This window comes from Wolffia australiana, chromosome 1 (genome assembly GCF_029677425.1).
Source record: "Wolffia australiana isolate 7733 chromosome 1, ASM2967742v1".
NCBI classification, from domain to species: Eukaryota; Viridiplantae; Streptophyta; class Magnoliopsida; order Alismatales; family Araceae; genus Wolffia; species Wolffia australiana.
The window spans coordinates 6,014,457-6,027,843 of NC_135835.1; the positions used below are offsets into that span (position 1 = coordinate 6,014,457).

Sequence of the window (13,387 nt, forward strand, 5' to 3'; positions counted from 1 at the left end):
AGATAGATAGAGTGAGAGAGAGAGGGAGAGAGAGATAGAGATAGAGAGAGAGAGAGAGAGAGAGAGCGAGAGAGAGGGAGAGAGAGAAGGAGAGGGAGAGAGAGGGAGAGAGAGATAGAGATAGATAGAGAGATAGAGAGAGAGAGAGAGAGAGAGAGAGAGAGAGAGAGAGATATATATATATATATATATATATATATATATATATATATATATATATATATATATATAGAGAGAGAGAGAGAGAGAGAGAGAGAGAGAGAGAGAGAGAGAGAGAGAGAGAGAGAGAGAGAGAGAGAGAGAGAGAGAGAGAGAGAGAGAGAGAATCTATACTTTCCAGGCCAATTGGGCAAATCACACCCCTCACAGCTCAAATAAATACGCTCTCAGCCTGGACCAATACTCTTCCTCCTTCCCGCGCAATCAGAAGAAGAACCACAAGTCCACTTCCATGCTCGCAAGGTGGCCATGGCGCGCTTCCCTGCTCGGCAAAGCTTCACCTCTCCCCTCCCTCGTCCATGGCACCCTCTCTTCCACCACCTCGCCCTTACCAGGCGTCTGCAGGCGATCCAGAACGCCAGCTGCCGACCCCCCTCGCCCGAAGAGAATCCCTTTCACCGTCTCCGCCCACCAGCGTCAATGGCAGGATCCCTATCACTGGATGTCCGACAAGAAGGATCCAGACCTCGTCGACCATCTCCGCCAAGAGAATCTCTACCATGACGCGTTCATGGCGGACGCCGATGGCCTACGCAGGACTCTAGTCTCGGAGATGCGCAGTAGAATGCCGCCTAGATTGTCAGGGCCGCCGGAACGATGGGGCCCTTGGTTAGTTCCTACTCCCTTTCGTGATCTTTTGTTGTCTTGGTTTTCTTCTGATGGCCAAGTAGAGATTTTCCTTCTCTTCCTGCCCCAACTTATGTTTTTCCACCATTTTCGATCGGTGAATTGATTTTTTTCATGTTTAAACCACCGTGATTCTTCGTTTCGTTAGGATTAGTGCCCCCTGATTCGGGAATTATGATTTTATGATTGTGGGACATTAGTATTGTCTCTCTAGACTGGCTCAGTTCCGAGTAACGACTCATCTTCTACGTACAAAGTTGGCTACAGATATACTTGCATGCGGTTTGCGCCGGCATCTTTGTTACTTTGAACATAATTAAAATCGGTTACGTCGACACTTATCTTAACACTTTTCATCGTACATTTTTATTTCATAACGTGTCTCTCAGAATTTATTTCTTGCAGGCCACAAAATAAGTAACATCTTTTATCTTATACTTATAAAGTTGGCTACCCATATTTTACTTGCATGCGGTTTGTGCTGGCATCTTTGTTATTTTGAACATAATTAAAATCAGTTACTTCTACACTTATCTTAACACTTTACTTTGTACTTTTTTGTTTCATAACGTTTCTTTCGGAACTTATTTCTTGCAGGTTACAAAGTAATTAACATCATTTATCCACTTTTTGCTTGTCGCTTCTCTATTAAAGCAACTTATAATTATGTGCTGTATTTTGTTATCAAGTGCTTAAAATTTCCAGCTCTTTGTATTTGTAAACAAGACAATGCACTGCATGAAGCTACTCATGTTCATACATGTACAGCATGATTATCTGTGGAAAACTGTAAATCCCAGGGGTGTTAATCCCAGCACCCGCCAGTGAGCTTTAGAGGTTTGGCAAAAAATCAACTGATTCATCAGATATACTGGTTTAGAGGAATCATAAGGAGGCCCACGAAAAAAAGGGAAAAACTTGTGCAAGTTGACTAAACACTCTGGAGTGGGCCCGTTCACATATGGCCCAACACCAGTAACATAAAATAAATGGGAAAAATATGGGAATAAGTGCAGTAACACAGGGCCGAAAGTGTATGTTCTACACTATCGTTAGTTCACCATCATGTGAAAAATCTTTCTTGCCCTGTAATACCAAAGAGAAAAGGTGTTCCTGGCATGATGGTGCTTCCATTCAGGAGCTGCAAGATAGAGATTAAATTAATAACTGTACAAATAATGTTTCATTCTGAAAACTGTGATGGTTCTTTTATCTTCTTTGCAATACCTTATTATATTTGTTCAAGTGTCCGTTACAGGATTAAAGTTCCTTCTATGACCTGTATATTTGATGATCCCCTGTCAGGCTCTATTATCAGTACATTCCTCAGGGCAGAGAATATCCAGTCCTGTGCCGAAGGTGGGAAGGGGATAGTGTTTTCTCGAAGTTATCTTCTGGTTTAATCAGAAGATCCAGAAAAGGGCACACTTTGCTCGACTGGAATGATCTTGCTGAGAAATTTGGTAAGTTCCTCTGTCTTTCATGCCTCTCAATTTCCTGCTTAGTATATTTTTTAAAGAGGTTTCTGTACTTCCTCCACTTAATGTAAGAAACACAGAATTAGTGCAAGAAGCCTTTAGTACCAATACTTCTAGTCTCCTCGATGCCTCGTTTCCCCTTGGATGTCGAGTCCTCCCTGGAATGGATCATCACCGGAAAGGTTGCTTCCGCGCACCTCCTAACGAGTACAGCTGTCTGCTTCCTGAAGACACCTCTCGCTAGCTCTGCTCCACGACAGTCGATGAGCTCTGCCTCTCCCAAGAAGTTGAATAAACACCGATGCCTTTTTCCTCGTCTCCCTTCTTATTTTCATGATTATTCAAACACCACCCTTCTCGCAGATCGTGCGCCCATACTTCAATGCCTGTACCGTAACAATTTCCTGCTTCTTATTCATTGTTGTCGTATGTTATATTATACCAGGATGATCTGCCTTGGTCCACTGGATCTCTCTTTCTCTCTCTCTCCCTTCTTTTTCCTTTTGACTTATATATCCGGACTATGTTCTCAAATGATTAGTGGACACTAGTGTCTTTCCAGTCCTAAGGATTCTCTTCGTCATTCGCTCTGATGGTAGCCAGCATTTCTTCTTGTCTAAGGCAGGGGCCTTCCGAATTTCCCTGGTTGTCATGTGGTCCCAGTCCAAGGTCACTTGTCAGTACAGACCAGGATTGGCTCGTTTGTTGATGTTGTGGTCCCATACATAGGCCTGGCACGAGCCTTGATATCAGGATTCCATAAGCTCCACAACGTTGGTTCCTCGTCACCTGCCTGTTTTCGTTCCATCTCGAGGATCACTATCACTGCATATTGGCTGTGGTCAACAGCTACATGCGGTGGAGCCATGCTGGGATCAACCATCTTATAGGGCATGCAAGACTGGAGTCTGATCAACCTCGTCTTATCTGCATATGGGGATGTGATATTGCATTGTTATCTGGTTAGTTGAATTCTGTGGAGCTCTAGTTCCAGAATTTAGATTTGCTCTTGAAGACATTAAACGGCTCTGAAATTATTTAGAGCTTATTTACTCATTAATCTCATCCGCTTAAGTGACTTGGCATCAGGGTACATAGTATGAAGAAATGGGTCAGCCTCTTATTGAATATTTTGGAAAATATACTTGTGCAGAGAGGGATCTACATTTAATACCCAATAGCTCAGTGTTTTGATCTTTCTTAGGGTCTTCCCTGAGAATATGATTTGGTCTATAACCAAGTTTTTTGACGCCCAAATTATTGCATTTCAGGCACTGGCAATTACCTTGTTCCGTGGTTACCTCCCAGACTAAAGCTGTAACTTAGCCGTTTTAGGCTACTGCTTTAGCTTTCCATCTTTCCCTGGGTGGACACCCCCATCAAGATGATGTATTGGTACTCTGCATTCCTTATTTGTTCATCAGACTGTAGAATATGCTCCCTGGGATGTGGCTGGCAAGTAGATCAGACTCCTGGTTTGAAGTCTAAATGCACCTCACTTGGGTGATCCTTTTATAATTTGGATGAACTCCCTGGGCTGACAACCCCTGCAAGACAATGAATAAGGGCGCTGATGAAGTGCCTATCAACCTCCAGTGCTTTGTTTGGTCATCCTGCTCTATGCGACGTCTATGCAAACCTGTAGTAGTTTCGACTGCAGATGTTCTGAGCTCCCTAATTTATTTCTGATTCATAAATTACAGTCTCTGGTCTGGATCTGGCCACCACTTTGTTTTTTTCTCTGCCAGGTGATTGCACTTCTACCTCTCAACCTGCATAATTGGCATCAGTGTAGTAGTCTTGGTCCATACAGTGGTTTCTTTTTTAACAAACTTCTATATCCTGGATATGTGATTCTCTGAGACTGCTTATTAACCGAGGAGCTCCAGAGCAATGGTAATGTCTGGAAGCATGCTATTCAAATATATAAATTAGCCTATCAGCAACTGGTACTGCTCCCTGCTCACTGAGCTTGTCTCTTCCCTGTTCACTTGACTGGTGTTGCTGATGCTTTTTGGTCGACCGTTCCTGGCTCATTTTTAAGTGGGACTGCCATCTCTGCATCCATTTTAAGTGGCTCATTGTTATTTCCTTTTTAATGTTTACTTTCTATTTTTTGTAATTTTCGTTTTTAGACTAATGGGCCTCACTATCGGCCCAATACGTGTATCTTTTAACCTGGTATTTAAACCAGGCTTGAATAGTGAACAAGTGAGAGTTTTCTGTTGTTAAAGAAGAAGCCTATTCTCGTTTTAGAGTTTCCACCAGTCTGTTTGATGTAATACGAGGTAGTGCCGGGATCGATCGGCTCGTATTACGTCACAGGGAGACGATGAGTGGGTTCGTATTTAATATGAATGAATGTCGGGAGAAAGAAATTCCCTTAATGAACAATAATCGAACGACCACGAATAGGGAGGGTAGTCAACGTCAATCAATAAACGAGATATTGATCCGATTAAACTCCCAATGACCCTTAGGACCAACTACGACGTCTAAGGAATGAGGGGCGTTTAACGGCCCAAAGGTGTTCGGCGTCTAGAGTCAACGATTAACCTCTACACAAGAAAACCCTATCCCTCGACAAAGGTGGCTAACCTATAGACGAGATAGTGAAAACCCGACAGAGAAAGCGATAGGAGATAACGGCACTGCAGCGGGTAATAATACTGGAAATGAGGGAGGGGAGACAAATAGGTACCTGATTTGATGATAGTCCACAGCGCAATAAGTGTTTAGGACGAGGTGACGAAGACAAACTGTCACGCGGACGCTGGGTATGATGTTTGGCGCGCGTCGACGGACGGGACGAGCAGTAGACAGCGGGACAGGACGTGCGGACATGGAGCCTGTGGGCGGCCTGGGCAGGGCGAGTGGTGGCTGAGGCCACACGGAGACGTGCAAGATGTGCGACGGCAGCGGCGCTGACTGAAGGGTCTGCGCGCGGCAGCAAGACCCGCGCGCGAGGGCGAGGATGGCCGGCGCGCGATCGCAGGCGGAGGGCGGGCCCCGGGCACGGCAACGAGCCGGCGCGGCAGAGGGCTGCGTGCGCACGGTCAAGGCGCTTGCGCGCGCGGAGGATGGGCCGAGCGCGCGATCGCCGGCGGAGTGCGGACCCCGGGTACGGCAATGAGCCGGCACGGGCGGTGGACTGCGCGCGCACAGCCAAGGCGCTGGTGTGCGGCGGAGGGAGGGCCGAGCGCGCACGGGCACGGATGTCCTGCGCGCAGCGGCTGGCAGACGGCGGGGATGGCTTGCGGGCTGATAGCCGGCACTCGGCGATGGACAGTTGGGCGAGGCCAAGAGCCCTCCAAGAAAGGGGTTCTTGGAGGTTACCCGCCAAGAATCCTCCGAGGAGATCGAGTTCCTTGGCCTTCTTGGGATTTCTTGATGGATTTTCTTGACAATCTGGAGATGATGGATGTCGGCAGCACTTCTTGAATCTCCAACATCTTCGGAGTGATCTCAACGATGGAGTCTTCTGCTTAAAGAAATGACGACTGCTTGAATCTTTAAGCATTCCGGAGTAATCTCGACGGGACGTTGAAACACGACGCCACGGAGTGATCTCGACGTGACGGCGCGGGCTCTAACCACGGAGTGATCTCCACGTGGGCGAGGACAGCCAATCCTCTCTACACTCTAATCCTAACTACGATAGATGGAGACAAGTTTGGAAAATTCTTCAACAAAATGCCTCAACCTTTCACTTGGGCATGCTATCCCCTTATATAATGAGGATAGGTGCCAAGTGAGGACGTGGGGAGGACGAACCGTCGCGAGACGTGGTTCGGCCTCTCTCAAACGGTTACAATTGAAAGTAAAAACATGACAAGGACGAGGCCCAACACTGGCCCAGTCCATAAAATCCAAGAACGAAAATAACGAAAAGATAAAACAAATAAAAGGAAGATAAGATGCTTACGCGGAGTACTTAAACTCCGGGTCGCGAGCATCGGCGCGAGCAGCTCGGCGTGGCTGGAGTCGTCCGGGCTTGGTGTCCGCTGGATGGTCCTCCATCACTGTTGGAGACACCTAAGTCCATGGATGTCAGCCTCCGTGGTGAACATCCTCTTCCCTTATCTCAAACCCATCCTGTACCCTTCTTCCCTTTGATCCTCCCTGTGAACGCAGATCTGGTGTGGACAATGGGGATAATTGATCATATATTTTTTTGGAATGTAGCATTCATAACCTTTTTCCCCTCTGGGATGTTCCACAAACATGAACTCAAGGGATCTTTCATTAAACTTGTCCCTAGGATGGTGCACTTTCATATAAACTGTGCATCCAAATATCCTAGGAATTATCCTGGCTCTTATCCTTACAACCAGGAAGAATTTGGCCGTCAGTGTTTCCGGACTCGTTCCCAAAATTCTAGACTGTAAACCTCAGTCAGTATACTCTCTCCCCATAAGTATTTGATCGCTGTTTGATGTATGGCTATAGCTCTAGCAGTCTCTAGCCCTTGTCTGATGTTTCTTTCTGTTAGCTCTTTTTGCTGACCAGTGTTATTACAGGAAGCTTGCAATTTACCATGTTTCCTGGTTGGTGACATAATCCTGGCATTCTCTGACCTGAATTCCTTGACTGCGACCCTGAAACTGCACCACCTTCCATCAGAGAAGATTTAAGCCAGTATATTTGAGAGCATCAGGAATGCCAATAATAAGAGATGTAACTTTATGTTCTGCCCTAGGATGAATGGGCTGCTGACCAGATGAGGCCGTGGTTCCTGATCCAATCTCAGTCATCTGCCAGTGGGTCTTTTTGGGCTGGTGGCTGCTTCTTCACCTGCCTCAACACAATGAGTGCTTCAAGGATAAGGACCTCTACTTTCTAGAGAGAGGGCCTCCATGGTGCACCAAGTGCTGACTTTAGAGAGACATTGGCAATCCCAAACTGGTTGTTGGCCTTGTCCCTCATTTTTAGTAGGAAGCAACTTGTTGGCAAAGTCGTCTGTGTCAACCTCCAGGTTATTGATAATGTGTGTATGGAGGTGTTCACAGCTATGGGCCCTCGGAGTAAGCTTCTCGTTAGATCAAATGCCAAGGCCCTGGGAATCACTCTGCATGAGTTCCTTTATCACTTTCAGGTGGTGTTTTGGATTCTGGCAGGCATTTGCGCTTCATGCCGCTTCCCTGCTTGGTCATGGTATTTGTGCTGGTCATTGGCTTCATGAGCTCACTCAAGATGGCCTCTGCCTCAATTATACACTCAATCAGGTCTGTGCATTGTGTGTTGAACCTGTTTTTGGACAATATACACATCTTGAGGACTGCGTAGAAAAAAATCATCTCTGTCTCTTCTGTGATACACATCTTGAGGCTTGAACCCAAAATTCCTATTGAGCTGGTTCTCCAAATCGGCCCAGCCATGGAATCTGATGGGATTGTCCTTTTATCAGAACCAAGTTGAGTTTTTCCCTTCCAAATAAGAAGAAACTATGCAAAACTGAAAATCTGATTGCAGTTATGTATTGCTGGACTCGCTGGAGCCAATGGTCCTGGTTGCCCCCTGAAAATACCTGAGGACCATCAGCCTGGTTGTGATATCATGGGCAATTCTCTTTATGTTCACCGATTAATTTATTCCGGTTGCATTGGTGTAGTCATGAAGTGGCAATATTGGTGGTAAGCTGAGTTGATCGCACAGTTTGGCCGACCACACACTGGTGGGTCAGTTTCTAGAGGTTTGGCAAACTGCAATTAGGGCTCTGTTGGCCCCTGTTGATAGGCCCTGTCCCACCCAGACTCTCTGAGGGGCTCACATAGACTGGCAAGGATAGTTGACATGTGAGCTTCACTCAATGTGGGCCCGGAAACATACGGTTCCCGCCTGAACTAGAAGTGGAGTCCATGGCCTGAACCGTTGATGTTCATAGATCTGAACCTGAATTGCATCAGTGCACATGACATGCATGCTCCAGGTTAAGAGTAATTGTCTATATGGGCTTCAGAGTATGTATCGTCTTTTCCATTTCTGCTTTGAGATTATTGAGGTTCTCTCATGAGATAATTTATTTCCTTTTGTTTCACCTTTCTTTCTGTGTTTTGTTGAACGTTGGATGAATGGAGGGGAGAGAATGGTGGCAATGTAACCTCGGAGGAGCCCCCTCCCCAGGAGCTACAAAATACATCCTAAAATACTCACTTTCATTAGCTCTCTATCTTCATTAAATTGGAAAAGAGGAAAGGGGCCGCGCACTGACGGTGCTTTGGGCAATATGGCTACATTGAAATGATGTGGTTTTCAGGGGGAGGCAGGTCTCACTGGACGGACTCACCCATGAGGTCGACAACCTCAATGCGGCATGGTTCCCGCGAGGGGGGAATAGAGAGAGGAGTGGTTAAGCATGTATCACACATGCCCAAGGGCCCATGTACTTCTCGGGTGGTCACCGACTCGTCGGGTGACCACCTTTTATTTGTTTCAAAAAAAAATTAAATTGGTAAATAAGTTACACTTAAACTAGGGAATGACGCAAATACCCTACTTAGTTGGGGGTTTTCTTGAAAGTTTATGGCCCTATTTGCCTATTTGAGAACCCATAAGGGTGAAAGGAGATTTGTCGAAGAAGAGTGATCGTGGAAAGAATAGACAAAAATATATTCATAAAAAGGTAACATATTACAACATGAGTTATCTTGGCTTTATAGCCTCGTAAACACGGGAAGGTGACCGTTGGAGTCCAACAGTCATCTCTTGATGGGCCCAATGGGCCTGTCGAATAACACCCCCCCTCAAGTTGGGTATAAATGTTGAACATGCCCAATTTGGACACCAATGCTTGAAAGTGTGGGCCAGGGAGGCCCTTGGTGAAGACATCAGCCACTTGCTCCAAAGTGGGGATGTAGTGGGGAACAATAAACCCATCATCGATGCTTTGCTTAATGTAGTGGCGTGCTACGCGGGCATGCTTGGTCCGTTCATGTTGGACGGGGTTCTTGGCCATGGCAATGGCCGATTTACTGTCGGAATAAAGATGTATCCCCGTACCAGGAAATAGATGTAAGTCTTGTAAAATATCTTTGAGCCACATGCCCTCACAAACACCCTTCTTCAAGGCACGAAGTTCGGCCTCAGCACTTGAGAGGGATACTTCTTTCTGTTTCTTACTTCGCCAGGTAACAAGGTTACCTCCAATAAAGCTGCAATAACCCGAGGTGGACCGACTGTCCTCAAACGAACCAGCATAATCAGAATCGGTATAGAGGAGCACCGTAGGTTCTCCTCCCTTCCGGAACAGTAGGCCTTGCCCAATAGAGCCTTTAAGATAAGCGAGAATGCGATCTGCTGCTCCTTGGTGTGACTCCCGGGGGTCACTCATAAACTGACTCAGTGAGTTAACGGCGAAGGCGATATCTGGTCGAGTATGGTTGAGATATAACAATCTTCCAATAAGTCTCTGAAAAGACGTCTTGTTCACCGGGGCATCTTTGTCATGCTGTTCAGCCTTCAGCTTGACGTTGATGTCGACAGGAGTAGCTACTGGACGACAGTCCAATTTACCGGTTACCCTCAATAGATCAAGGATATACTTGTGCTGTGACAATATGATTCCAGTCGTGGAATATGCCACCTCGATGCCCAAGAAGTAAGTAAGAAGACCGAGTGCTTTAATATCAAAGGAGCTAGTAAGATGTTCTTCAAGACTCTGAATTGCGTCTACGTCATTGCCCGTGATTATAAAATCGTCGACGTATACAATAAGAATAGCTATTTTCCCTTGGGGACTATGCTTGATGAATAAGGTGTGGTCTCCTTCACTCTGAAAGAACCCGGCAGAAAGCATGGTTTTGGAAAATTTTCCAAACCAGGCCCGAGGGGACTGCTTGAGACCATATAAGGACTTCTTGAGGTGACATACATCGCCCGAATTTCTACTTAAAGAATATCCTGGAGGTGGTGACATATACACCTCCTCTTCCAATTCCCCATGTAGAAAAGCATTTTTGACATCATATTGATACAACTTCCAATCAAATAACGCTGCCAAAGCGATTAAGACCCGAATTGTATTCAACTTGGCAATAGGGGCAAAAGTTTCATTATAATCAATACCATATGACTGAGTATATCCTCGTGCAACTAGGCGAGCCTTATATCTTGCAATTGAGCTATCGGAATGATATTTAATAGTAAAAACCCATCTGCTGCCGACCACCTTTTTTCCAGCTGGTAGAGGTCCCATTTCCCATGTACTATTTCTCTCAAGTGCTTCCATTTCCTCATCCATAGCTTTCTTCCATTCAGTAGAAGACATGGCTTCTTTAACTGGTTTTGGAACCGACACGGTCATTAGTGCTTGAATTATTTTATTATACTCAGGAGAAATCTGAGCATATGAAACATAATTGCCAATTGGATACCGCTTTGTTTGTGTGCATGCCCGAACACCCTTGCTAATGGCAATAGGCCAGCCGTTGTTACTAGGAATATCTTCACAAACTGTTGCATCATCACTTGGAATGCTCTCTGAGACATCGGGCTGTTCTTCCTCCGAAATCGGGCTGAAAATCGGATCTGCAGCAGGCTGTTGACCAATGTTGGGTGGTACGGAGATTTCCTGATGTTCATTGTCGTTCACCGGCACCACAGAGTCGAGGTTTCCATCCGACCTGCTTTCTGAGTCATAAAACATCCTTGCCTCATCAAAGGAAGCATCTGCTGTAATGTAGAGGCGTCTGGAGCTGGGATGATAACATCGGTAACCCTTTTGAGTAGACGAATAACCCAGGAATAAACACTTGAGGGCCCTGGGATCCAACTTTCCTGCATGGTGAGCATGTACATATACAATACAACCAAATATCTTGACTGGCAGATTAGTCCTTAAACATAAATGAGGAAATTCAGAAGACATAAGAGCAATCGGAGCAGAGAAATTTAAAGTTCTGGATGCAGTGCATTTATAAGGTGTGTAGCCGTGGCAACGGCTTCACTCCAGTATGGTTTGGGACAGTTTCCCTGAAACAGAAGAGCTCTTGTTGTGGACATGATATGGCCAATTTTCCTCTCAGCGAGACCATTCTGCTGAGGGGTGTTCACACACGAGGACTGATGCACAATTCCCTTATCTCCTAGGTACGTTTTGACTGCTCCAGAAAAATATTCTTTAGCATTATCAGTTCTCAGCATCCTGACCTTTCTGCTGAACTGAGTATTAATCATTTCGCAAAAGAGTGTGATGATTGATGAGACCTCAGCTTTGGATTTCAGTAGATATACCCACGTATATCTAGTGAAATCATCCACGAACAAAATAAACCACCTGTGATGAAAGAGGCCTGTGGTGGAACAAGGCCCCCATACATCACTATGAACACATTCAAATGCAGCGGAAGATCGATGATTTGAGGCAGGAAAACTGGTTCTTTTGTGTTTAGCATATTGACAAGACTCACTACTCAGATTGTCAACAATAATTCCCTTAAACAGGTTGGGGTATACATGTTTCAAACGAGGGAATGAAGGATGCCCTAGTCTTTGATGAAGGAGGATGACCCGCTCTTCACTCTGGGTGTTGTAGATCACTTTTTGGTTATCATCCCCCTCCAGTCCGTCTAGTAGGAGAAGTCCCCCTTCCCGTCTAACAGATGAAATCTTCTTCCCGGTGTCCTTTATGCACAAAAAACAGGAATCGGAATCGAGGATAAATCTCAAATCAGTATCAACAACTAACTGTGTTAGAGAAAGTAAATTTGCTTTTAATTCGGGTACGTGTAAAACATCCTTTAGTAGTACTCCTTTGATAAAAACGGTCCCTCTTCCTTCTACTTTTAAAATCCCACCATTAGCGGTGAAAACCTTATGATCACTGGAAACCGATTCATATGATTTAAAGAGGGATTTTTGGGGTGACATGTGATCTGTCGCCCCTGAATCCAAAATCCAAGACGGTGCTATGGGACTAGTATGATTGTAGGTGGTGAAGGCAAAGTGCTTACCTGATCTGGCCAATGATGTGGAGCTTATCTTCTGCAAAATTTTATTCATCTCTGATTGAATGAGCTTTTGAATTTCGCCCCCGTCATTGCTCTTCTTGGCGGAGGAATCTCCCCCTTCACTTGCAACATAGGCCTTTTTCTGGTCTCTGGGCACCCAAAGACCTTTCCGGATCTGCTCCTCCTTCCAGGCCAATTTTCTGCAGTCTTTTTTCAAGTGGCCTTCCTTCCTGCAGTAGCCACAAACGAGTGGTTCTGGAGGATTACCTTCTTTTGGATTTACTTTAGGAGTCTGTGGAGGAAGCGCTGCAGAGCTTGAATTATTCCGAGGCTCACCCTTTTTAGCTAGGTGAGCTACAGAGGCCGGAGTAGTAGATTCTTCATCCTTACATATTAATTTTCTTCGTCGTTCTGCTCCTTGCAGTTCGGAGATAGCTTCTGCTAGTGTCGGAAATCTTTCCTGATGTAGCAGTTGACTCCGTAAATTTTCATATTCTGAATTTAAACCCATCAGAAAGGTAAGCGTTCTGAATTTTACTTCTCCGAGGTAGGATGGTGAATTTTTATCTCCAGTGGGCCAGAGGAGATCCAGTTCCCTCCAGATAGCTTTGAGCTTTGCTGAATATGAGGATATGGACATACTGCCTTGCTTCAGTGTCCTTTCTTGCTCCCCGAGGTCGAAGACACGGAAGTCACTGTGGGTTTCTGCACAAGATTTATTAATCTCCTCCCACAGATCTCGAACACAGTCTATAAGGAGATAGTCGTCTCTTTGTTCTTCTTCCATATTTCATATCATCCAGTTGACAATCAATGCTTCTTCCGACTCCCAAATATATAATTTTCGATCATCTTCTGAAGGGGCATCCTCCGTCAGATGTTTGCCCAAATATGCAGCTTTGAGGGATCTTTGAGCGAGAGTAACCCATTTTTGCCCATTAATCCCGTTATATTTCATATCCAGATCGGGTAAGATCAACCTGTTCTGGATTGTAGTATCAGCTTCTTTGGTAGTAGAGATTGGAGTTTCGAATTCCCTTTCCAACATCTTAGATCGGGATTTACCTCCCATAGAGTCTTTACAACTGGTGAACGAGACTGGGTGGGAAGAGAATT

General features: G+C 45.4%; 1 protein-coding gene across 1 annotated transcript in view; it reads left to right on the forward strand.

Moving 5' to 3' along the window:
* Positions 1 to 386: 386 nt before the first annotated feature.
* Positions 387 to 13,387, forward strand: part of LOC144703489 (Prolyl oligopeptidase family protein) — a 48,664-nt gene continuing 35,663 nt past the window's right edge. The window contains exons 1-2 of the mRNA XM_078575661.1: positions 387 to 828; positions 2,152 to 2,309. Coding sequence (XP_078431787.1) covers positions 452 to 828; positions 2,152 to 2,309 — 535 coding nt within the window. The 5' untranslated portion in view covers positions 387 to 451. The remainder of the gene's footprint in view (positions 829 to 2,151; positions 2,310 to 13,387) is intronic.